Here is a 24,846-nt window from a genome sequence, read left to right on the forward strand (position 1 = left end):
CTGTATATACATACATATACATATATATATATATATATATATATATATATATATATATATATATATATATATATATACATACATACATACATACACACACACATGTGTTGCGCTGATGAGCATCTGATACTGTAGGCTAAGCAAGAAGGCATACATCTACATCCTGAAGTTAACCAGTATTATTTATATCAGGGCTCAAACTTATTCCTGGAGGGCAGGTGTTCTGCAGATTTTAGCTCCAACCCTAAGCAAACACAACCTGAACGAGCTAATTAGGGTCTTATAGGTGTACTTGAAACACTCAGGCAGGTGTGTTGAGGCAAATTGAAGCTAAACCCTGCAGGGCACCGGACCTCCAGGAGCGAGATTGGTGACCCCTGCTTTATATTATTTATTAAATTATACATTAAATCGTATTTTATTTACATCTAACCCCACCTCAACCGTCACAGTAATGTAAAAACAATACTTATAGTGAGAATTACTCGTATAATATATTAAATTATCCATTAGATTGTATTTGATTATTATCTACCTCTACTCCAACACATAACCAAACGTAAACAGTAATTATACAGAGAATTATTCATATTATTGAATGAAAAACCTTTAAATTGTATTATAATCAACGTCTACCCCCATCACAACCCTCACAGTAATGTAAAAATATGAATTATTGTGACGTGTAGTGTCCGCAGCTGTATCCCTTTTGGACTTCACCTCATCCGCGTGCACATTGGTAAGGTTTAAAAGGGATACCGCTGCGGATGCTCGAGTAGCAAAATTTTTGTGCCCCTGTACAACAATAATCAATATTTTTACAGTACTGGGGGTATTGGGGAAGCTTAAATACATAACAAATAATTCTCGTTAACTTCCTGCTACAGCTGTATTTATTGTTTATTTGAACGCAGCTGTATCCCTTTAAAACATTTCTGAGCGCTGATGACGGTGTATTTACATGATGTGGGCGGAGGCATACGAATCACGTGATACGCGGCTCTGCCCTTAAATACGTCACGGCGGTTGCGCCTGCAAAACAACACGTACGAGCCGAGCGCCGTTAATCAGATCAGATCGGATCGTGCGCTCCGGTAACCGTCACGGAAACGGACGGCTCTCCTGTATGTTCTGAACACTTTCTGTCTGCGGTAAACACGGTCCTGCGGTAAACTCGATGGATAGCGGCGGGTGTCGGATGAACGGCGGCGGCGGAGGACTAGACATGATCAGCCTGGAGGATCTGGAGTCGGTGTCGGAGGAGCAGCTGGAGCTGGAGGAACCGGAACCGGAGATGGAGGAGGAGGATCTAGATCAGGGCGGCAGACTCCTGCAGTACTGGAGGGACGCGGCCCGCGGACACCAGGTGGAGGTGCCGACAGGTACACAAGCACCAACTTACTACTACAACAACACTGACACACTTACACACACACATAGACAAACAGACGGACAGACACGCACACACACTTTAAACTTTTAATAAACACTTAATAGACAAACATAGATCTGACACACACACACACTTAATAAACACTCCAGGAATCAGGAAACACACGTTCGCACACACACTTTTAGTAAACAGTGGTTATGAACCAGACACACACACACACACACACGCTTTACAAACACTTTATAAATGTGCTATGAATCAGACACACACATGCACACACACTTAATAAACAATAAATATGTGTTATGAATCAACACACACACTTTTATTTAACACTTAAACATGCATTATGAATCAGACACACACACACACAAACATGCACACACACACTTTTAATAAACAATAAATACGCGGTATGAATCTGACACACACATGCGCTGACACTTTTAATAAACAGTAGTTATCAATCAGACACACACACAAACATGCACACACACTTAATAAACACTTTATAACTGCGTTATGAATCAGACACACACACACACACACACACTTAATAAACACTTTATAACTATGCGTCATGAATCAGACACACACACACACACACACACACACACACACACACACACACACACACACACACACTTAATAAACTCTTTATAACTATGCGTCATGAATCAGACACACACACACACACTTAATAAACACTTTATAACTGCGTTATGAATCAGACACACACACACACACACACACTTAATAAACACTTTATAACTATGCGTCATGAATCAGACACACACACACACACACACACACACACACTTAATAAACTCTTTATAACTATGCGTCATGAATCAGACACACACACACACACACACTTAATAAACACTTTATAACTATGCGTCATGAATCAGACACACACACACACACACTTAATAAACACTTTATAACTATGCGTCATGAATCAGACACACACACACACACACACACACACACACACACACACACACACTTAATAAACTCTTTATAACTATGCGTCATGAATCAGACACACACACACACACACACACACACACACACACACACACACACACTTAATAAACTCTTTATAAATATGCGTTATGAATCAGACACACACACACACACACACACACACACACACACACACACACACACACACTTAATAAACACTTTATAACTATGCGTTATGAATCAGACACACACACACACACTTAATAAACACTTTATAAATATGCGTTATGAATCAGACACACACACACACACTTAATAAACACTTTATAACTATGCGTCATGAATCAGACACACACACACACACTTAATAAACACTTTATAAATATGCGTTATGAATCAGACACACACACACACACTTAATAAACACTTTATAAATATGCGTTATGAATCAGACACACACACACACACTTAATAAACACTTTATAAATATGCGTTATGAATCAGACACACACACACACACTTAATAAACACTTTATAACTATGCGTCATGAATCAGACACACACACACACACTTAATAAACACTTTATAACTATGCGTTATGAATCAGACACACACACACACACACTTAATAAACACTTTATAACTATGCGTTATGAATCAGACACACACACACACACTTAATAAACACTTTATAACTATGCGTCATGAATCAGACACACACACACACACTTAATAAACACTTTATAAATATGCGTTATGAATCAGACACACACACACACACTTAATAAACACTTTATAACTATGCGTCATGAATCGGACACACACACACACACATGCACACACACTTGAACACTTTATAACTATGCGTTATGAATCAGACACACACACACACACTTAATAAACACTTTATAACTATGCGTCATGAATCGGACACACACACTCACTTAATAAACACTTTATAAATATGCATTATGGATCTGAGACACACACACACTAAAAAAACTTGCACTGTAGATCTGACACAAAGAGCATGACTAATGGACACAACACATGTGGTCTAGGTAGTGCGCTTGTGAACAGATCTGAGATCAGCAGCTGTAATGTGGCTCACACCAGTGTAAAACTGCACAAACACCACGATAATACCACCACTGCAGTCAGTTCAGTTTCACTGTTGTGTTTGCACACACACACGCACGCACGCACACACACTACAGATATCTGTAAACATGTTTAGGCTAGTGTACTTCACAGTCATATAATATGTGAATATTTTACACAGTTGTTGCTGTAAAAAGATGAATCGCACTGATGAGGGTTATTAAAGGGTCAGTTCACCCAAACATCTGAACTCGCTCATCATTTACTCTTACCCTGATCTAAACCTTTATGAGCGTCTCTCTGCAGTTGAACACAGAAGAAGATATTTTGAAGAATGCACTGACTTCCATAGTATGTGTTTCCTACTGTACAAGTCAATGGTTACCGGTTTTCAGCATTCCTCACAATATCTTCTTCTGTGTTCAACTGCAGAAAGACACTCATAAAGGTTTGGAAACACTCGACAGAACAGTTCAATAATCTCAGAAATCAGAGTGAATCAATGCACATCCTCTGTATGAGTGTTGTTAGCGCATATATTACAGCTGAACATCCACACGGGTCATTACTGCAGTAGCAGCGCTGTGTTAAATCCAGTGGAGGATCTATTAGAACTCATTCAGTCCAGTGCAAGTTTATTTATATGGAGCTTTTACAGTGTAGATAGTGTCAAAGCCACTCAATCTCATGGTTTATTACTCATTTTAAATAGTTTCTTCTATGTGATCTACACTATATTCAGAGTTCCCAATCCAACAGTTGAGTTCCCCTGATCTCTAATGAAGGGCTGTTTCACAGAGCAGAAGAAAGCTTTACTGAGCTGTCCACAGACATTTACAGTACAGAAGCTGAAGTTAACAAGCGAATGTGTCACGGCTGGTTAGGAGAATAACATGGAGAAATGATGGCGTGTTGTCATCTGTCGCTTCAGTTCAGGACTCAAACAAAGCTGCTCTGGAATTTACACCCAGCTGAATCTCAAAGGCTTTATTCATCTTTCCAATTAGACTTCGACATTTGATTAATACAGTAAATAACAATTCATTTACTAATCTGTACATTCCTAAAGTGCACCTACGATTGACTCTTCTCAAGCATAAGAACACCATCAAATGTTTGCAGATATTTCAGGATCTGAAACACAGTGCTGGAGTCAGATGTTCTGCTGTGGACATGCGTGTTACTCGCCGGAGCGGCTGTCTTAGTTTTGGTCTCTGTAACCCGCCCAATGCCAGTTTAGCCAATATTCCAGCACCCCGGGTTGCCAGATGGTGGAAAACAGCGTAGTTCATTCAATCAGTCAGGAATGCTCTTTCCAAAACGTGACCTCTGGTGGACAGTAGCAGACTCAGAGTTCCACATGAGGTCATTCATTCATTTTCTTGTCGGCTTATTCCCTTTATTAATCCGGGGTCGCCACAGCGGAACGAACCGCCAACTTATCCAGCAAGTTTTTACACAGCGGATGCCCTTCCAGCTGCAACCCATCTCTGGGAACACATGAGGTTATTAATGAGCAAATGATATAAATATTACGAGTGTGAACATTACGTGAGCAGGTCACACTGTAACCCCGTGTCCTAACAACACGCTACATGACGAGATACCAGGGGTGTAACGGAGTAGTTTTTCTCAGGAATTATAATTTACTAGGTAGTTTTAAAAATGTCTACTTTTACTCTCCTTTAAGTACATTCTCAGAGCAGAATCTGTACTGTTACTCCACTACTGTCCTCCATCCTGCAGTCACTACTGTATTCATGTCTATGGGGATTAGAGAAATCAGTCCTGTGATTCCTGTCCAATCAGATCACACACAGCAGGTAAATCCCCTCATAATGAACCACCTAAAGACATGGGTGAATTTTAATTGCACCAAACTGTTTGGAAGCATTAAAAGTGTCTAAGAAGATGTCTAAAATCTTTACATGCTTTGACCCAGAGACTGTTTAGATGCAGGTCACTGATGAGAGTATGACGGATGTTTACTGTATGATGACCCAAACAGCCTTAAAAAGCCAGCAGGCACAAGACGTCAACATGACTGTAGATAGATTCTTGTCGGCTTAGTCCCTTTATTAATCTGGGGTCGCCACAGCGGAGTGAACCACCAACTTATCCAGCAAGTTTTTATGCAGCGGATGCCCTTCCAGCTGCAACCCATCTCTGGGAAACATCCACACAGACGTTCACACACACACACTCTCATACACTACGGACAATTTAGCCTACCTAATTCACCTGTACTGCATGTGTTTGGACTGTGGGGGAAACCGGAGCACCTGGAGGAAACCCACACGAATGCAGGGAGAACATGCAAACTCCACACAGAAACGCCAACTGAGCCGAGGCTCGAACCAGTGACCTTCTGGCTGTGAGGCGACAGAACTACCTACTGCGCCACTGCCTCGCCCACGTCAGATAGATGTTGTACCCAAACACCATAGAGACGTTGCATTTAGCTTGAAAATGAAAATCAAGTTAACGTGAGAACTCAACGTCAGGCCAAAGTCACTGTCCAACATCCAACCTAAAATCAACCAAATATCAACGTCTAATGATGCTACAGCTTGATGTTGTGTTGATGTTACCACTATGACGTCTATCAGATGTTGGATTTTGATTGCCATTCCTTATGAATAAATGTCAATATCTGACGTCAGCATGACGCTGGTTTAAGATGTTGGCTCGACGTTGGATTTTGGTCACTTTCTAACAACCTAAAGTCAACCAAATATCAACATCATTTGACGTCATTATAGGACATTAAAATAACGTTGTCCTTAGACGCTGTTAGACATTGAATTTTGGTCACCTGACGTCAGAATCTAAATCTAACATGAGACTAAATGTTACGTTTACACACACGTGCACAGATTAGATGTAAATGCATCAGCTTTTGACAGTGTAATACTCACTGCTCGCTTTAGAAAGGGCTACTTTTTACTCCTACTTTGAGTAATATTTACAACAGACACTTTTACTCTACTCACACTACATTTTTAGGCAAGTAATGGTACTTTCACCCGAGTATGAGTTTTTAGTACTCTTTCCACCACTGCGAGATGATTGCATTAATGAGCAACTGGGCTGTTTGCACCAGACGAAACATGACAGAAATGTAAATACAGCCATTCACTGCACTCCAGCACAACACTGAGCTTTATAATCTGATGAACACATGTTAAAGCTCTTCAACGTGAGTAAATGTAGATGCTGGATCACTGATATGTGTTGGTTTGCACTGAGTCTCAGTTCTGAAGTTCAGTTTCAGACGCTTTATTGTATTCTCCAGATCTGAGCTGAACTCTCTGCTGCTGCTGTCAGTAGTGTGCTGATAAACGTCATGTCAGACTCACATTATCAGCATTTAACACTGAATAAAGCACATGAGCTGTCCCTGAGCTGATCACGGTCATCAAGTTTATTCTGTTGTTCAGCTGCAAATAATAGAAGCTGTTTTAAAAATATATATTTCAGGTGTTGATTAGGACTAAAACTACTTTAATATGGAGAATATTCCTTCTTATGCTTGCCGTTGCCGTTAGGCTCTATCAGGCAAGCTCCTGTCTGTGTAGTCAATCTGGCAACCTGTACTTGCATGTGTTATGATCAAGCGGCAACCTCCCGCTCTCTCTCAGGAAGCCAATACGGAAGTAACTAAAACTGCAATTCATCCGAAATTCCGCTAGTCCTGGCCGCTCCTGGCTCCAAAACAGAGCAAATTTCAATTGAGCCCACTGTTAGAATGGCCAAGTTTACAGCAGAAATAAAGGCGTTTACAGCCTGCTACAAAAAAAGATTTTGGTTAATTCAGCTAATATTACCCTTCATGACAACTGTGAGGGGGTGAATTTTTTTATAACTCATTCGTTTCCTTTATATTAAGTTATATTAAGTTTGCATAATTAAGGGCGTGGCCACTTGATTGACAGCTAGGTCTCGCTGGTCGCCGTCACGTCACCTCAGCTGAATCCTGCAGATTAGTCACTGAACTCGGCATATTTATCGTATTTCTGTGTTGTTTTATGTGGCTTTACACAGTCGACTGCCTTTTGGACTTGTTCCCTACAATTATTAGATGGCATGGCATGCTGAGTGCACTTAATTGTGCTCACAAACCATTCACGTGGCCTCCGTTTCCCATGTGAGTAAAGTTATATACTTATATACCATCTCTATACATGTGTTTGTTTTATTTAAGATCATTTATCGTTTTTATTTTTATTTAGAGCTGTAATGCACTCCAGAATCTGTCAGATTGATCAGCTGTAGGCTCTAGATCAGTCATCTGAAGCGTTGTCATACAGTGTTATGCTGGATTTTATCAATAGTCTTACATTAACTAACACAGACTATATCTGAAGTGTTTGGAAGTAATTTGCGTTTTCCTCCAGTTGAGAAACATCATAAGAGCAATGTTTAGTGGCTCAGTGTATTACAGCAGTGTTTTTAAAAGTCTAAACACTTTATTGATATAGTGTACAACCAAGCACAAGTGGTCAGAACACAAACGAGTCGCAGGTGATGAAGTATTAAGCGTTTCTCCCAAAGTAAAGTGTGTCTGAACCAGGTCCAAGCTAAATGTCAGCAGGTGTGTGTAGCTCCGCCCACTCTCCGCCTCTTTGCCCATGTTTGGTATCCCGCCGTGGGTGTGATGACGCGCGAACAAAATGGCGACGGTTGGCCGCGCCTACTTGTGGCTTCTTTTGCGCTCTTTAGAAACCTATGAGTGACGTCACAGATACTACGTCCATATATTTTACAGTCTATGGTTATGATCCAGGAGTGCAATACCTAGTTCAACCACTGGATGTCAATCTTACATACTGCACCTTTAAAATATCAGTAGTCATATCAGGAGCAGTACGTAAGTCTGACACGCAGTGGTTGAACTAGGTATTGCACTCCTGGATCAAAACAAACAAGCGCAGGTTGCCAGATTGAGGACAGGAGCGAGTGACCGTCTAAAAAAAAAAAAAAAACGTCTGAAACTGAACTTTAGAACTAAACACATATCAGTGATTCAGCATCCACATTAATCATGTTCAAGAGCTTTAATATGTGTTCATCAGAGTATAAAGCTCAGTGTTGTGCTGGAGTGCAGTGAGTGTGCTATTCTGTGCTGCTGAATGGCTGTGTTTACATTTCTGTCATGTTTCATCTGCTGTAAACAGCCTTAATGCTCATCACTGTGTATCTCGTCATGTAGCGTGTTGTTAGGACACGGGGTTACAGTGTGACCTGCTCACCGAATGTTTACACTCGTATTATTTATATTATTTGCTCATTAATAACCTCATGTGGAACTCTGAATCTGTGTCTCATTTCAGAGTCTGCTACTGTCAACCAGAGGGCGCATTTTGCTCGCAGACACATGCTTAGAGAGCCTTTCTAAATGAATGAACCCGGCATGCTGGAATATAATTGGCTAAACTGGCAGTGGGCGGGTTAAAGAGACCAAAACAAAGACAGCCGTTACGGCACGTAACTGTTCACAGTGTTCACTGAGCATGTTTCTGAATATCTGCACACATATGATGCTGTTTATATGATGCAGAAGAGTCAAACACTGACATACAGCAGCTTTAATGAGCTGATCAATGAAAAGTTAAATGTTAAAATGACAAACTAAAATATCCCACGACGGACAAATAAATATAACTTTCCTCAGACGTTCAATGTCTGGAGTAGAATATATAACTTACAATATAGCTTTCTGAATAGCCCAGCGAAACACCACTAGCACTTGTGCTGTGGGGGAAAACAACCCATTAGAATGAATGCACAGACATGGTTTGGTGATTTAGCTTCAGTTTTTAAAAGAAATCTGATTTATTTTTGCTTGGTTTAATATTAAAAAGTTGCTGTGTGACATTTCCAGCCTCTGATCAGCTTAAAAACACCAATCTTAAGTTGCATATACACTGTCAAGTAAACACTGGTAGGTGGACTACAGATGCATTCAGCAGTGTGTTTTGTCCGTATATCAGTCAAGTGTTGTAGTGAGTAATGTACATGCGTTCATTGTAAGTAAGATGCATTATTGTCCGATTATTCTGCTTGTTTTAATGAAAAACTCTCTTCATTTCACCTCATTATTCTGCTTGTTTTAATGAAAAACTCTCTTCATTTCACCTCATTGTTTCTGAGAACAACACATTCTGTTCTGCTCGTGTAGAGTGTGTCCTGATGTAGGAGTGTGTAGATGTTTGGACCAGAAGCGAGCGAGAGTGAGATGTTCTGCAGTGTGTTCTCATATGATCGGTGCAGCTGTGCGTGACTGAGGATTTTCCCATAATGCACATGTGCATCCGTCCTGACCCACTTCAGCAGATTATTACAGCGCTCTTCAGACTCACACACAGACACTCACTCACTCGTGTGTATGTGCGTGTGTGTGTGTGTGTGTTTACTAGACACTTTACAATACACAGCTAGAGGAGTTACCTCAAAAACACAACATATAAGAGCTGAAGCAGCAGTGTGTGTGTATTGTAGTGTGCGTATGGTAGTGTGTGTGTATTGTAGTGTGTCTGTATTGTATTATGCATGTGTGTGTGTGTGTGTGTGTGTGTGTGTGCGTCTGTGTGTTTTGTAGTGTGTCTGTATTGTAGTGTGCATGTGTGTGTGTATAGTAGTGTGCATGTGTATTGTATTATCCATGTGTGTGTATTGTACTGTGCGTGTTGTTGTGTGCATGTGTGTGCTCGGGTTTATTGTAGTGTTTGTGTGTGTGCATGAGTGTACTGTAGTATGCGTGTGTATTGTAGTGTATACTGTAGTGTGGTCTATGTATATTGTAGTGTGCATGTGTGTTGGAGTGTGCATGTGTGTGCATTGTAGTGTTTTGTGTGTATTGTAGTATGCATGTGTGCGTGAGCTCTTGTATTGTAGTTTACTGTAGTGCGCATGCAAATGTATTGTAGTGTGCATGTGTGTTGGAGTGTGCATGTGTGTATTGTAGTGTGTGTGTGTATTGTAGTATGCATGTGTACTGTAGTATGCTTGAGTGCGTGAGCTTGTGTATTGTAGTGTGTACTGTAGTATGCATGTGTGTGTGAGCTTGTGTATTGTAGTGTACTGTAGTGCGCATGCAAATGTATTTTAGTGTGCATGTGCGTTGGAGTGTGCATGTGTGTTTATTGTAGTATTTGTGTGTGTGCATGTGAGTATTGTAGTGTGTGTGTGTGTGTGAGAGAGAGAGTTTGTGTATTGTAGTGTGCGTGCATGTAGTGTGCATGTGTATTGCAGTGTGCATGTGTGTTTATTATAGTGTGCATACTGTAGTATTCATGTGTGTGTGTGTATTGTGCATGTGTATTGTAGTGTGTGTGCGTATTTTAGTGTGTGCTGTAGTATGCATGTGTGTGTGAGCTTGTGTATTGTAGTGCGTACTGTCATGCGCATGAACATGTATTGTAGTCTGCATGTGTGTGTGTTTTGTAGTGTGCATGTGCGCATGTAGTGTGCATGTGTGTGCATATTTTGTAGTGTGCACGTGTGTTTATTATAGTGTACATACTGTAGTGTGCATGTGTGTATTGTAGTGTGCATGTTTGTTGTAGTGTGCATTTATTGTAGCATGTGTGTGTGTTGTAGTGTGCATGTGTGTGTTGTAGTGTGCATGTATTGTAGCATGTGTGTGTGTTGTAGTGTGCATGTGTGTGTTGTTGTGTGCATGTATTGTAGCGTGTGTGTGTGTGTTGTAGTGTGCATGTGTGTGTTGTAGTGTGCATGTGTGTGTTGTTGTGTGCATGTATTGTAGCGTGTGTGTGTGTGTTGTAGTGTGCATGTGTGTGTTGTAGTGTGCATGTGTGTGTTGTTGTGTGCATGTATTGTAGCGTGCATGTGTGTGTTGTAGCGTGCATGTGTGTGTTGTAGTGTGCATGTGTGTGTTGTAGCGTGCATGTGTGTGTTGTAGTGTGCATGTGTGTGTTGTAGTGTGCATGTGTGTGTTGTAGCGTGCATGTGTGTGTTGTAGTGTGCATGTGTGGGTTGTAGCGTGCATGTGTGTGTTGTAGTGTGCATGTGTGTGTTGTTGTGTGCATGTATTGTAGCGTGCATGTGTGTGTTGTAGTGTGCATGTGTGTGTTGTAGTGTGCATGTGTGTGTTGTAGCGTGCATGTGTGTGTTGTAGTGTGCATGTATTGTAGCGTGCATGTGTGTGTTGTAGTGTGCATGTGTGTGTTGTTGTGTGCATGTATTGTAGCGTGCATGTGTGTGTTGTAGTGTGCATGTGTGTGTTGTAGTTTGCGTATATTGTGATATGCATGTGTTTTCTAGTGTGTGTATTGTAGTGTGTATGCATGTCTGTGTGTGTTTATGTTAGTGTGTATGCATGAAATATGACCATCCCTCTCCAGATTGAACAGTAGAACAGACAGAGCTCCTCTGCTCCTCTTTCTCCAGCTCTGCTGATGTGTGTGTGTGTATTACGGTGTGTGTGTGTGTCAGACCAGCAGTAATCCATTCCTCTAGTCTCTGAGCAGAAAAGCTGTTTAACTGCAGTAAGTGGTCTGCTAGTGGTACAGTGGTGTTCATTGTCCAGCACAGATGCCCTGTAAAGGTCTCACTGTGAGTCTGCTTCAGAGTCGATCATGTGACGTGTGTTTGTTTGGTCTGAGAACTGCTTAGCTTTAGCTGTGATCTCGGATTATCAGCTGCTCTGTTCCACACCGGTGCCTTTCTAAATCCAGAGCAGTTCAGTAAAGCGCTTTACACGTGTGGAGTTTCAGAGAGACTCGACAGCAGAGCGTTCACTGATTCACTATCGATCACTCTCACTTTCCAATAGCATCTACAGAGCTGACCTGATGAGCAGTGAAACAGCAGCTAATGATCAGCTCGCCGTCAGACGGCTCAATGGTGAACAGGGTTTATCATCTTATATTGCATGCTCTAATCAAAATATAGATTCTGATTGGCTGGAAGGTGTGCATTACATTAGTTCATGCACAGGTAGTTTTGATCACATTAACTGAGTGTGAATAATCTAGTAAAGCATGTATGAACTGTAGATCAACACTGACTAATGCATGATTAAAAGCCACAGTTGTGCTCGTTATCATCAGTGAATGCACAGCGAGTCAATACATTCACATTAGAGATGCTCAGAATAACCGATTAACTGATTGAGTGTGTTTGTACCTGATTAACGGCATCAGTTAAACCATTAAACAATATTAGTTTATATACTTTTTAAGTTTGGCTGTGTAAGGGCATCTGTTGAATGGTTTACTGATGGCTGCGAGTGTTTTACACACTGCGTATGCGCCCTGCGTGTCTTGCATTTTAAAAAAAGCATGTCCTATACCTCAGTCGCGTCTTTCTCATTCTCCAATCAAATGAAAGCAGAGGCGGGGTTTCCTTTGAGATGACAGCAGTGTTTGTGTTGTCAAGACTACAGCAAGCTTTTAATGATCGAGGAGAGACTTGTGCTCGCTGTTTCACGTCATCCAGAGCTGTATGGCTTTACAAATCTCAGGGCTCGAAATGAACCTTTTTGCTTGGTAGCACCGGTGCTCCTAACTTAAAAAATTTAGGCGCATCAGTCACAATTTAGTCACACCCACCAATTATGAGCACCATTACCACAAGTTTTATACAAACATATTTATTGTATTTAAAATCAACAGTAATCAAACTAACAAGCAAAAAATATATATGCAAGCGTGAGGAAAATGTCTCAACAAAATCCCGGTATCACAAGAAAATAGACTTTTATAACAGAACTGAGTGACCAAAGCAAACACGGAGCGCTCACCGGCCCTGCACACACTGCTGGACATGAATCTGTTAACGGGATAACTGTGCTGTTCTCACGGGTGCTGTCTGATACTGCACTGATGCTTTTGACATACACTGTACCTTATTATATGCATGTTAATAGCAATACCAGCTTTTTTAGGTGTAGCAACAGTAGTTTACTCAGTGCAAGCCCGTTTGTGATGGTGTACGTGGTGTTAAAATTGACCATGAAATAAGTGCAATAATCAATGGCTGAATTAAACTGTTCATCATTCCTCATACAGCTGAAGTCAGAATTATTAGCCTTCCTGTTTATTACTTTGTTTAATTTCTGTTTAACAGAGAGCAGATTTCTCCAACACATCTCTAATCATAACAGTGTTAATAACTCATCTCTAATCACTGATTTATTTCCTCTTTGTCATGATGACAGTAAATAATATTAGACTAGATATTCTTCAAGACACTTCTATACAGCTTAAAGTGACATTTAAAGGCTTCACTAGGGTAATTAGGGTAACTAGGCAGGTTAGGGTAACTAGGCAAGTTGTTGTATAATGATGGTTTGTTCTGGAGACTATTCAAAACAAAAACAGCTTAAAGGGGCGAATAATATTGACCTTAAAATGGCTTAAAAATTAATAACTGCTTTTATTCTTGCTGAAATAAAACAAATAAGACTTTCTCCAGAAGAGCACATATTATCAGACACACTATGAACATTTCCTGAATCTGTTCATTTAAAAAAAGAGAAAAAATAAAATTCAAAGGGGGCGAATAATTCTGACTTCAACTGTATACTGTATCCTGTGGCCCAAACAGTAGAGAATAGCAGTACACTGCTCCTGCTGCTCATGTCTTTAACTACATGTGTTTCTCATTCACAGACATGGCACAACCCATCCAGCAGATCACCTCCAATAATGATGGCGCACACACACGGGAACCAGTTCCCTACACACTCATCACACGCAAGGAGAAGGTACGTCTACAGACACCAATGAACACGGGCAAATCCTGTTCACAAGCACCATCAATATCATTCAACACACAAAATCCAGCTCACCAAAGACTGTTCACACACACACACGTTCATGAGCACAATCAAATGCCGTTTACAAACCATCAAACACCATTCAGCTCTCTGAAATACCATTCCATGTTGCTAAATACTAGAGGTGTGACGAGTAGGGTTGTAACAATATACCGGTATGACGGTTTACCACGATTTGAACGTGCATGATTATCATACCATGAACAATTGCATATCAACGGTTTTAACCCTTAAAGACCGAGACAGCTGCCCGCGGCTAAAAATAAGTATTGCTCTTAAATGTTTAATAACTTTTGATCCGCTGATCCGATTCATACAATTCAAAGATTGGCATAAAGAAGAGAATCTCAGCTTTCCAGTGCTGTATCACATAACATTCAGACTTTCAGAGGCTCCGGAATCAGTGCGTTTACGTCATCAACATTTGACAACGCTGATTTGACAAAGAAACGCTCGTCACTGTGTCTCCGGACAAACCAGACATGATACATTGATGCATTGTCCCTCCTCCATGCCCAGATTGGTTCAAACTCGCTATATCACAACCAATAAGCATAGGTTTCGCTTTTGTTTGTGGACCAACATGAGCTTTTTGAACAACACGGAATGAGAGATAGGCATACATTTATGCGCGGCTAAATAAAACGCAAAAAAAAAAAAAGTTTTGCATGAAATAATTCTCATACTAAGTACTTTTGCATGCACAGCAGCACAGAAACATGACAAAACAGTGACACAGCAAAGACGAACTGCTGCTCTTGCTGTTTCCAAAAGACGCAAATGAAGATGCAGCTGTTTGTCTGCATTGCAGACAACCATATCCAAATCCATATCCACAGACAACCATATCCATGCTGGCACATAAAACCTGAGGATGTTCCATATTGAATCTAGCTTCGTTATGTAACTATTTATAGTATAGTAAATATTTATATCTATTTTTTTACTGAGGATTTGCACCATGTTTATTTGGACTTTATTTGGACTTTAACACATTATTTATTATTTTCTTATTTTTATTTGTTCATTGTAAGTGGTGTTGTTTATAGTAACTAAAAATATATTATTTTGAAAAAGTCAAATTTGCTTCACTGTTCTATTATTTTGTAACATTTGTAACATACCGTATACCGCGAAACCGTCAAACCGTGGTATTGTTTTAGACGATTATCATACCGTGAAAAATTCATACCGTTACAACCCTAGTGACGAGACACGAGTTCACCAGGAAGAGATTTTTACAGCATTTCAGGGTTCATACACATTTTTACTAAAAGTCCAAGACTTTTTCATGATTTTTCCAAGACTTTCAAGTAAATTTTCATCACCTAATGTTTCAAAATGCAGACCATCAAATACCATTTACAAAAACCGCATACAGCTCTCTGAAATACCATCCAATATTGGTAAAGACACGAGGTTGGGTTCACGAGAACGAGACAAGATTTTTACTGCATGCTTTTGGATGAATCAACCCTTGAACTTGAAAAAAAAAAAAACATACAAAAAAACGTCACACTCACCCACCCCAAACCAGTGACGCACAACTCAGAGGCCAGCCTGTCAGGTGAGTGCAAAGCACTTGATGTGCGGTTCTAATCCAATCCTGCCTCCAATCTTCAGTGCTAAATTCACCCTCCATCATAACATCACAACTCACGAGAATTTTCACCTCAATGAGAAATTTCGTCTCAATTTAGTCATCCCTGCCCACACCATCACATCCTTAGTAAATACTGTCCTCAACACCATCACTTACTGTTCACACACACAAATACTGTCCTCAACACCATCAAATACTGTTCAAACACACAAAAACTAGCAAATACTGTCCTCAACACCATCAAATACTGTTCAAACACACAAATACTGTCCTCAACACCATCAAATACTGTTCAAACACACAAATACTGTCCTCAACACCATCAAATACTGTTCAAACACACAAAAACTAGCAAATACTGTCCTCAACACCATCAAATACTGTTCAAACACACAAATACTGTCCTCAACACCATCAAATACTGTTCAAACACACAAATACTGTCCTCAACACCATCAAATACTGTTCAAACACACACAAATACTGTCCTCAACACCATCAAATACTGTTCAAACACACAAATACTGTCCTCAACACCATCAAATACTGTTGACACACACAAATACTGTCCTCAACACCATCAAATACTGTTCAAACACACAAATACTGTCCTCAACACCATCAAATACTGTTCAAACACACAAATACTGTCCTCAACACCATCAAATACTGTTCAAACACACAAATACTGTCCTCAACACCATCAAATACTGTTCAAACACACAAAAACTAGCAAATACTGTCCTCAACACCATCAAATACTGTTCAAACACACAAATACTGTCCTCAACACCATCAAATACTGTTCAAACACACAAATACTGTCCTCAACACCATCAAATACTGTTCACACACACAAATACTGTCCTCAACACCATCAAATACTGTTCAAACACACAAATACTGTCCTCAACACCATCAAATACTGTTCACACACACAAATACTGTCCTCAACACCATCAAATACTGTTCACACACACAAATACTGTCCTCAACACCATCAAATACTGTTCAAACACACAAATACTGTCCTCAACACCATCAAATACTGTTCACACACACAAATACTGTCCTCAACACCATCAAATACTGTTCAAACACACAAATACTGTCCTCAACACCATCAAATACTGTTCAAACACACAAAAACTAGCAAATACTGTCCTCAACACCATCAAATACTGTTCAAACACACAAATACTGTCCTCAACACCATCAAATACTGTTCAAACACACAAAAACTAGCAAATACTGTCCTCAACACCATCAAATACTGTTCAAACACACAAATACTGTCCTCAACACCATCAAATACTGTTCACACACACAAATACTGTCCTCAACACCATCAAATACTGTTCACACACACAAATACTGTCCTCAACACCATCAAATACTGTTCACACACACAAATACTGTCCTCAACACCATCAAATACTGTTCAAACACACAAATACTGTCCTCAACACCATCAAATACTGTTCACACACACAAATACTGTCCTCAACACCATCAAATACTGTTCACACACACAAATACTGTCCTCAACACCATCAAATACTGTTCAAACACACAAATACTGTCCTCAACACCATCAAATAATGTTCAAACACACAAAAACTAGCAAATACTGTCCTCAACACCATCAAATACTGTTCACACACACAAATACTGTCCTCAACACCATCAAATACTGTTTACACACACCGTCATGAACATCAGACCTGGATCTTCAGATCATGTTAGAATGTTTGAAAACTGGAGTAATGAGACTGAAAATGTAGATATACATTACAGAAATACATTACTGTTTACTACACACACACACACACACACACACGCACATACAATTTTTATTTTTCAATAGCAACAATATTTAAAAGTTACCTTTGATTAAAATAAAGCAGCCTTGGTGAGCAGATCTGTCTTCTTGATTTCTCATTTTCTGCTGTATTGATGATTGTGTGTGTGTGTGTGTGTGTGTGTGTGTGTGTGTGTGTGTGTGTGTTGCAGTGTGGCGAGGTGCTGTACGAGAAGCGGCACTATGAGAAAGCACACTGGGCCTGCATCACGGTTCACGAGGACACGTATGAACAGAGCATCTGCTACGGCTTCATGAAGATCATGAGGTTCATCTGCCAGCAGAACTCAGCAGGTCAGAGTGTGCCGATATTCAACAATCCAGCATCGACCGTATTCTTCATGCACGAGCGGGTCCAGCCATTGGACTCTTTCGAGATTTCTGCTCTCATTCACTTCCACAGACTTTTAGACATTAAAAAACAGCTGATATATCCTCATTACATTATTCTACTTTTTCAGTATAGTCATGAACATGACTGTAGAGCGAGTAGTTTAACTGTTTTCTGCTGTTTATTACTCTTAGTCATTTCTCCCATAGCAAAAGCGAAGCGCCATCTAATGGTCAGTCTGTGTCCTGCAGGCAGTTATCTGGGCATGACGATACCCATCGTGACGGTGGTGCGCACAGATGAGAGTAACACCACTCTGTCCCGCGCCGTCACTGTGGCCTATTACCTGCCCACACCGTACCAGAACGACCCACCGCGACCGTACGACCCAGATATCCTCATTGAACAGTGGCCCGCTGCGATAGTCTACAGTCGGTGAGAAACACACACACACACACACACACACACACACTCCTCTGTCCATCATGTTTACAGTAATGCATACGAGTGCACAATACATCACACAGTAATTGTCACTGTGATGTATTGGTGCATGCTGTATACAGCGCTGATCATGAATGAGTCTCTCAGAGCTCTGCTCTACAGTAATCTTCTCTGCAGGAGGCTCTACAGTAATACATGTGTGTGCAGATACAGTAGATTAGTCAGAACCAAAGACAACACTGATCCACTCATCTGACAACACCACAGCACACACACATCACCACACACACATTAAAGTCACTGAGATTTGGATATATAGATTTTCAGAAGCGTCATTTATGCTGAACACTGTGTGTATCGCTAAGAGGTGTGATCAGTTTAATTGATCATATATGCCAAGTATTTGTATTTTGCATGCATAATTTGTTTATTCAGATTTGACCAATCAGATGAGGCCGTACTATCTGTATCCCCGCCTCCCCAGTAGGTGCAGTTCAGCTATTGGCTAGAGCTGAAAATAAACACTAGTGGGCGGAGTCGAGACGAGAGAGGAAAATACCAACAGCCAATCAGATTCAGAATATCTGCCCAGGTTTACACTCACTCATCGTGTTTTACAGTCTAAATGTTTGAGCCTTGACAGAGTTTAGATTTAATTAGATCAGGAAATAATCTATTATTATTAATGTGTCACCTCTATTAGTGTGATCATTAAAGTGATTTAAAGCTGGGGTGTCCAAACTCAGTCCGGGAGGGCCGGTGTCCTGGATATTTTAATTCCAGCCCCAATTAAACACAACTGAAGCAGCTGATCAAGCTCTTACTCGGTACATGAAAACGTCCAGGCAGGTGTGTTGAAGGAAGTTGGAGCTAAACTCTGCAGGACAGCGGCCCTCCAGGACTGAGTGTGGACACCCCTGATTTACAGTCACAGCATTAGTCAAGACAAACGTTATATTACAGGAAACAGTTACGGCAGTGTTGAATCTTTTCCCCAGTATTGTGCAGAGCTACCGTAGTAAAGCTCCTGAAGGACACTGAAGCCAGAGTAAACAGTTACTGCTGAATCTGAATGAAGTATTGCAGTGTTTAATTCTAAATCATTTCATCCCTTCACATCATTACTGCCGTTTATAAAATCATAACTTCTCCCTTTTCAACCACCAATAGCAAACCACGACCAATCAACTGCCTACTGACAAAACCAAGCCCCGCCCACATTTAAATTATTCAGAAGTGAAGATACAAGAGAGAGAGAGTGTGTGTGTTGTGTGTGTGTGTTGTGTGTGTGTGTAAAGTCCCGGCCAGATCACACAAATTTGTCATGGGGATTCGTTAGTGACAAGTGGGCGTCATGACACAAGATTGAATCATGTCTTCTGGTGTACTGTGGCGTAGTTCACTACAGCTGACACCGTGCCTGCGACACCTCACGACACCAGCGCAGAGAGTCTAGCGCGTTTCATATTTCCCCGATCTTCACGATGAGTTTGGTCTGTGGCTGACACTGAGCAGTAGGAGCTCTTCATCTCTCCGGTATATCAGCGGGTGCTGCTGTTCATGCGCCGGTCGGCCGATCAACAGGCTGTATGTTTCCTCATGAGCGGGTCACGGGTGGAGGAGATCAGTCATCGGTTCTGCAGACTATAACCGCCCTTTCTAAAATATGAAAGTGTTTTAGGCCGTGTTATCTGACAGCCTGACACACACATGCATGTCTCCATCTCACAGCGAGTGTGTGAGTTCTGTCAGCCTCCAGCAGAGTGTGTTCCTCTGAGGTAGTGTGGGAGCATGTTCAGTGCTGTGAACACACTGCAGAAGCCTCTCGTGCTGATGCAGACGCGTCATTAACAGTGGAAACAGTTCAATATCGCCGTTTCTGACACTCTCAATATTACACTCTCATTTTATTCAGGCCAGATTATTGTTTTATTCAACAAACAACACAATCTCATGTTCTGCGCATGAATGTTTGGCTGTGAGGGAAATCAGGATTCATTGAAAGCTTCACTGTGATTCTATCACAAATCTGAGTTATATATGTCAAGGGCGTAGGTTTGCGCTTGACATTGGTGGGGACTGGGGACGAGTCACCCCCACCAAGAATGAATATTTATATATATATATATATTATATATATTTTATATATTGCTATTTATTATTTAACTGCTATTAAAATGTATTATTAAGTAATCCTCTCTTCTTACAATTTATTAAGTTAAATTAAATGGTCATGCGTGTAGCCAAGGGGGGTCAGGTGGTTTGAAAGACCAAAAGTTTATAGATTATTATTATTTTGTTTGAATTTATCTTATTAGTCAAATGGACAAATGTTCACTGAGGAAGGTTGAATGCGCCGGCCAGTTTGTTATTTGCCTATAGGCTTCACTTTTTAATTTAAATCAAGTTTTAATAGATTTCCCAAAGAAAATTATGATAAAAGAAAAATGTATTTTAAAAATAAGTATATTTACATATTTGAAGAGTTTAGATGCAAAAACCTCTAAATGCCATTTAATATTTTCTTCTAAAATGAGCATTTTTCTCCAACTCCTGTGTGTGGACTCAGTGATTTTCCTTTTATAGTGACAAATACGTGCTTTTCATTGCCTTTAAAGTGAAATAACTCAACATAAATATACAAGGCTGAGAAAAATGCTCATTTTACATGGCATTTAGAGGTTTTGGCATCTGTACTCTTCATTTCTTTATTCTAAGAATTTAAAGTCCTAATTTCTAGTTCAAAGTATTTTTATTATTTATAAAACTGTAATAAAACTTAGTTTAAATGTGTAAATAAAGCAATTTGACAAAATGGTAGGAAATAGTTTTGGTACATCAAAAAGTGTAGTTGTAATAACTATCCAACAAGATTATCCAGCAAAAATTAGTTCTTAATACGTCACTAAAATGTCATATTTATACCTCAATTAAACAGAAAATCAGGTGAAGAACTGCAAAAAGGTTCAGTTTTTCAGAAAACAAATAACCCGTTTCAATAAGCTGGCTACAGGCCTGAAAGTGTTATGTTAAAATAATGTTTATTAACTGATAAAGAGAGAGTTTAATAAAGACTTTCGTTCATTTTTCGTACAAATTAAACATGTCTCGTAGTATTATTAAAGATGGAGCACAGGCTGTAGTTTTTCAGACAAATTGTTTCAACCAAAATTGGAGATGATTACTGTAAGAGATTAGGAGAACTGGCAGGGTCATATACGTTTACATGTAGGTGTTTATTCTGCAGTTAGTTTTCAGGGAATATTGTTTACAGACTAGTCTGCTTTAATGTTAGACTGAACGTAAAAGCGGTGAAAACACTAGCATAACGGCATTATCATGATGGACTCATTCAGTAGCGAACTTGAGTTTGTGACTTACACTTTTTGTTGGAAAAAGCTCTGTATGTCCACCTCTTCTTGCTACCTCCATCCTCAGTTGAGCGAGGCACACACCTCACACATCGGGAAATTCCCCCGCGCAGTTGTTTTGTCGCTGTTTGTATCTGAAACTATGATCTGAAAGCAGCCACTCACATGACGGCATAGAAAGGCACAGCCAATCACAATGTTCATATGCGTTTGGGGGCGGTGCGACTCGGAGAGAACGTGATTTAACCCTTTCGGCATGTCTAGGTTTATACGTTTATATGTCAGCGCGATGTTTTTAAGTGAATTAAATTATTGGTGGAGACGTTTCAGTAGTTGGTGAAAATTGGTGGGGACGTCCACCCTAAATCTACGCCCCTGATATATGTACTAATGTTTTAATAAGTGGTGGGCTGTTATTGGCATTAACGCAAGACTCCTATTGGGCGATAAAAAAAATATGGCTATTAATCTATTCTCATAGTTGGGTTGGTTGATATCTTAATATTAAACAGGAATCCTCAGTTTGGCTCTGTCCCTGTCATCAGGAATGCCCTTAAATACTGTAGTTATTAGCGGTCTGCAAGCGTCAGCGTTTACTGAGATTAAAATAAGATAAAAACACTGAAACTGAGATGAGAAATATTGTTATAGCAGCACTCGGTACTAATAACTCTCGCCGTAGACGTGACAGGATGACTGACGGTGAGGGAGCGTGTAGTCTGGCACATCTGTTACCCACGACACGTCACGATTTCATCAAGACTAAAGCGCTTCATCTGCCATGAGGACTTTCAGAACCGACTATAATCACCCTGTGATCTGAGCGGGCTTAAGAGAGTGAATGAGAAAGTGTGTGTGTGTGTGTGTGTGTGAGAGAGAGAGAGAGAGTGTGGGTGTGTGACACTAATATTCAGCCAGGTTCATAGTAAGTAAGAGAGCTGTCAAGGGAATGAATGAAAATAAGAGTGTATTATTCTGTCATACAAGCATCATGTGTGCATTTGCGCCTGAGAACTGAACATGTGTCTGTGTGTGTGTGTCTGTGTGTGTGTGTGTGTTTTCAGGTCGTTCACGGGCGCCACTAACGAGCTGTCGATCCTCCATGAGCTGCGCAGTCTGGTCGAGGCTCTGGACTCTCCCGCTCTGGGGAGCGACTCCTTCATCGTGGCCGGATACACAAACCCTGCGGCCGCACACCGACACAACGAGATCTGGTTCCTGGAGAGACCCTGAGCCCACCCCTTACCTCCAGCGGCGCTGCTGATTGGCCGAGTCTGTCTCATGTATATGCCTAACACTGATTATAAGCTAAACCCAAACACACACCAAAACTGGAGAATCACTGACGAGCCACAACACTGATGCTGAACGACAATCATGTGCGCACCGTCATCATGAGCGCACACACACACACACAGAGATGCACATAGAAATACGTTTCTAGAAATACATATTCATGTAATGAATCCACAAATCTATAACACACACACACACACACACATTTATATATATATATATATGAATATATTCCGTCATAGTGCTATTTTTGTGAAATATTTTTGTAGCCAAATGTGTCCTCCTGTGTACCTGCTGTAAGTGCAGATGTGAAGCAGTGAAATAAACCGCTGTTCTGTCCTCTCAGAGTGTGTGTGAACGCTGTCCTCAGACCAGTGCGTGTGTGTGTGTGTGTGTGTGTTTTCCAGCCTCATGTACAGAGCGCTGTGAATGTAAACGCCACTGTGACCAGGCTTCATGTTTCTCTTCTGATCTGAATAATAAACTCACTGAAATGACATTTTCCTTCAGCTTAGTCCCTCATTTATCAGGGGTCGCCACAGCGGAATGAACCACCAACCATTCCAGCAAATGTTTCACACAACGAATGCACTTTCAGCTGCAACCCAGTACTGGGAAACACCCAGAGTACATACACATTTTTACTACAAAAATGACATGAACTGTCCAGGACTTGAGTCAGTTTTTATGATGTAGTGCAGGGCTAAGCAATTAGTTCATCATGGGGGCCGGTTCATGAAGAGCATCCCAAACGAAGGGCCGGACAGATATGACCTGCTATATGAGTGATGACACAACGGCATATATGCTGTATTGTTCCTCAAGACACCCACGTTGCCTTTTTTTTTACATTAAAATGTGAATATATTGTATTATGAAACTACATAACTAGCTCACTGTACAAGAGACTTTTTACAAACATATTCAAATGTCGTATTTCAGAGCAGAACAGAAGCAGTGCATGGCTGAAGCAGGCCTCTTCTACATTCAGACACATTCATATGTTTGAGCTGCATAACAATTACGCTGCATTCACACGGGGCTTCAGCGTCAACGCTTAACAGTGGGCATGTCTGAAGTTGGGGCTGAAGAGATCGTCACAGCAGCGTCAGCCAATGAAATTCAGTCAGCAATAGGCCACTGTCTAGCTGGTGTATTTGCATACAGTGATCTGATTGGCTGACGCTTCCATCGGCGCTTGAAAAGTTGAGCTAGTCCCAACTTCTGCAGCGAGCAACGCCTCTGAAACAGAGCCGACGGATCCACAATGCAGTTCAGCAACGCCTGACGTCACTCATTTAAAGTGAATGGGAAGCGTTGATGCTGACGCCCCGTGTGAATGGAGCGTGACTGATGCAACAGTTACAGATTTTGGTTGTATAATTATATAGTCTGAGGAATAATCATGCTTTCACTGTTATCACATCTAATGTAAAATCAAGCTTTATATTAGGCAAGCAGCTATTTAGATCACCTGTTGTTGTCATCTGTGTTCATGCACACATAATCATTTTAATAATAACTCGTCTAACATATCTTTTGTTTACATTGCACTGAAACTCACGCACAACTCTCACCGTCAGATGTTTTCTACTGTGGGCTCCCAGAAAGCCGCGAGCATGTTGCTCTACATTGTCATATATTCTTACATTAGAAATAACAAACGTGCAAG

General features: G+C 40.6%; 2 protein-coding genes across 21 annotated transcripts in view; one reads left to right on the forward strand and one right to left on the reverse strand.

Moving 5' to 3' along the window:
* fancm (FA complementation group M) overlaps nucleotides 1–24,846 on the reverse strand; it is a 69,977-nt gene that overhangs the window by 29,631 nt on the left and 15,500 nt on the right.
* On the forward strand, nucleotides 1,015–23,671 carry soul3 (heme-binding protein soul3). Of its 2 annotated transcripts, none has more exons than XR_012392834.1 (5): nucleotides 1,015–1,382; nucleotides 14,102–14,196; nucleotides 17,885–18,026; nucleotides 18,315–19,099; nucleotides 22,943–23,519. XR_012392834.1 is itself a non-coding variant. In NM_001045401.2 (5 exon segments), coding segments are annotated over 5 exon segments (795 nt in total). In that variant the 5' UTR covers nucleotides 1,046–1,177; the 3' UTR covers nucleotides 23,112–23,671.

The sequence above is a fragment of the Danio rerio genome, chromosome 17, assembly GCF_049306965.1.
Source record: "Danio rerio strain Tuebingen ecotype United States chromosome 17, GRCz12tu, whole genome shotgun sequence".
NCBI lineage: Eukaryota > Metazoa > Chordata > Actinopteri > Cypriniformes > Danionidae > Danio > Danio rerio.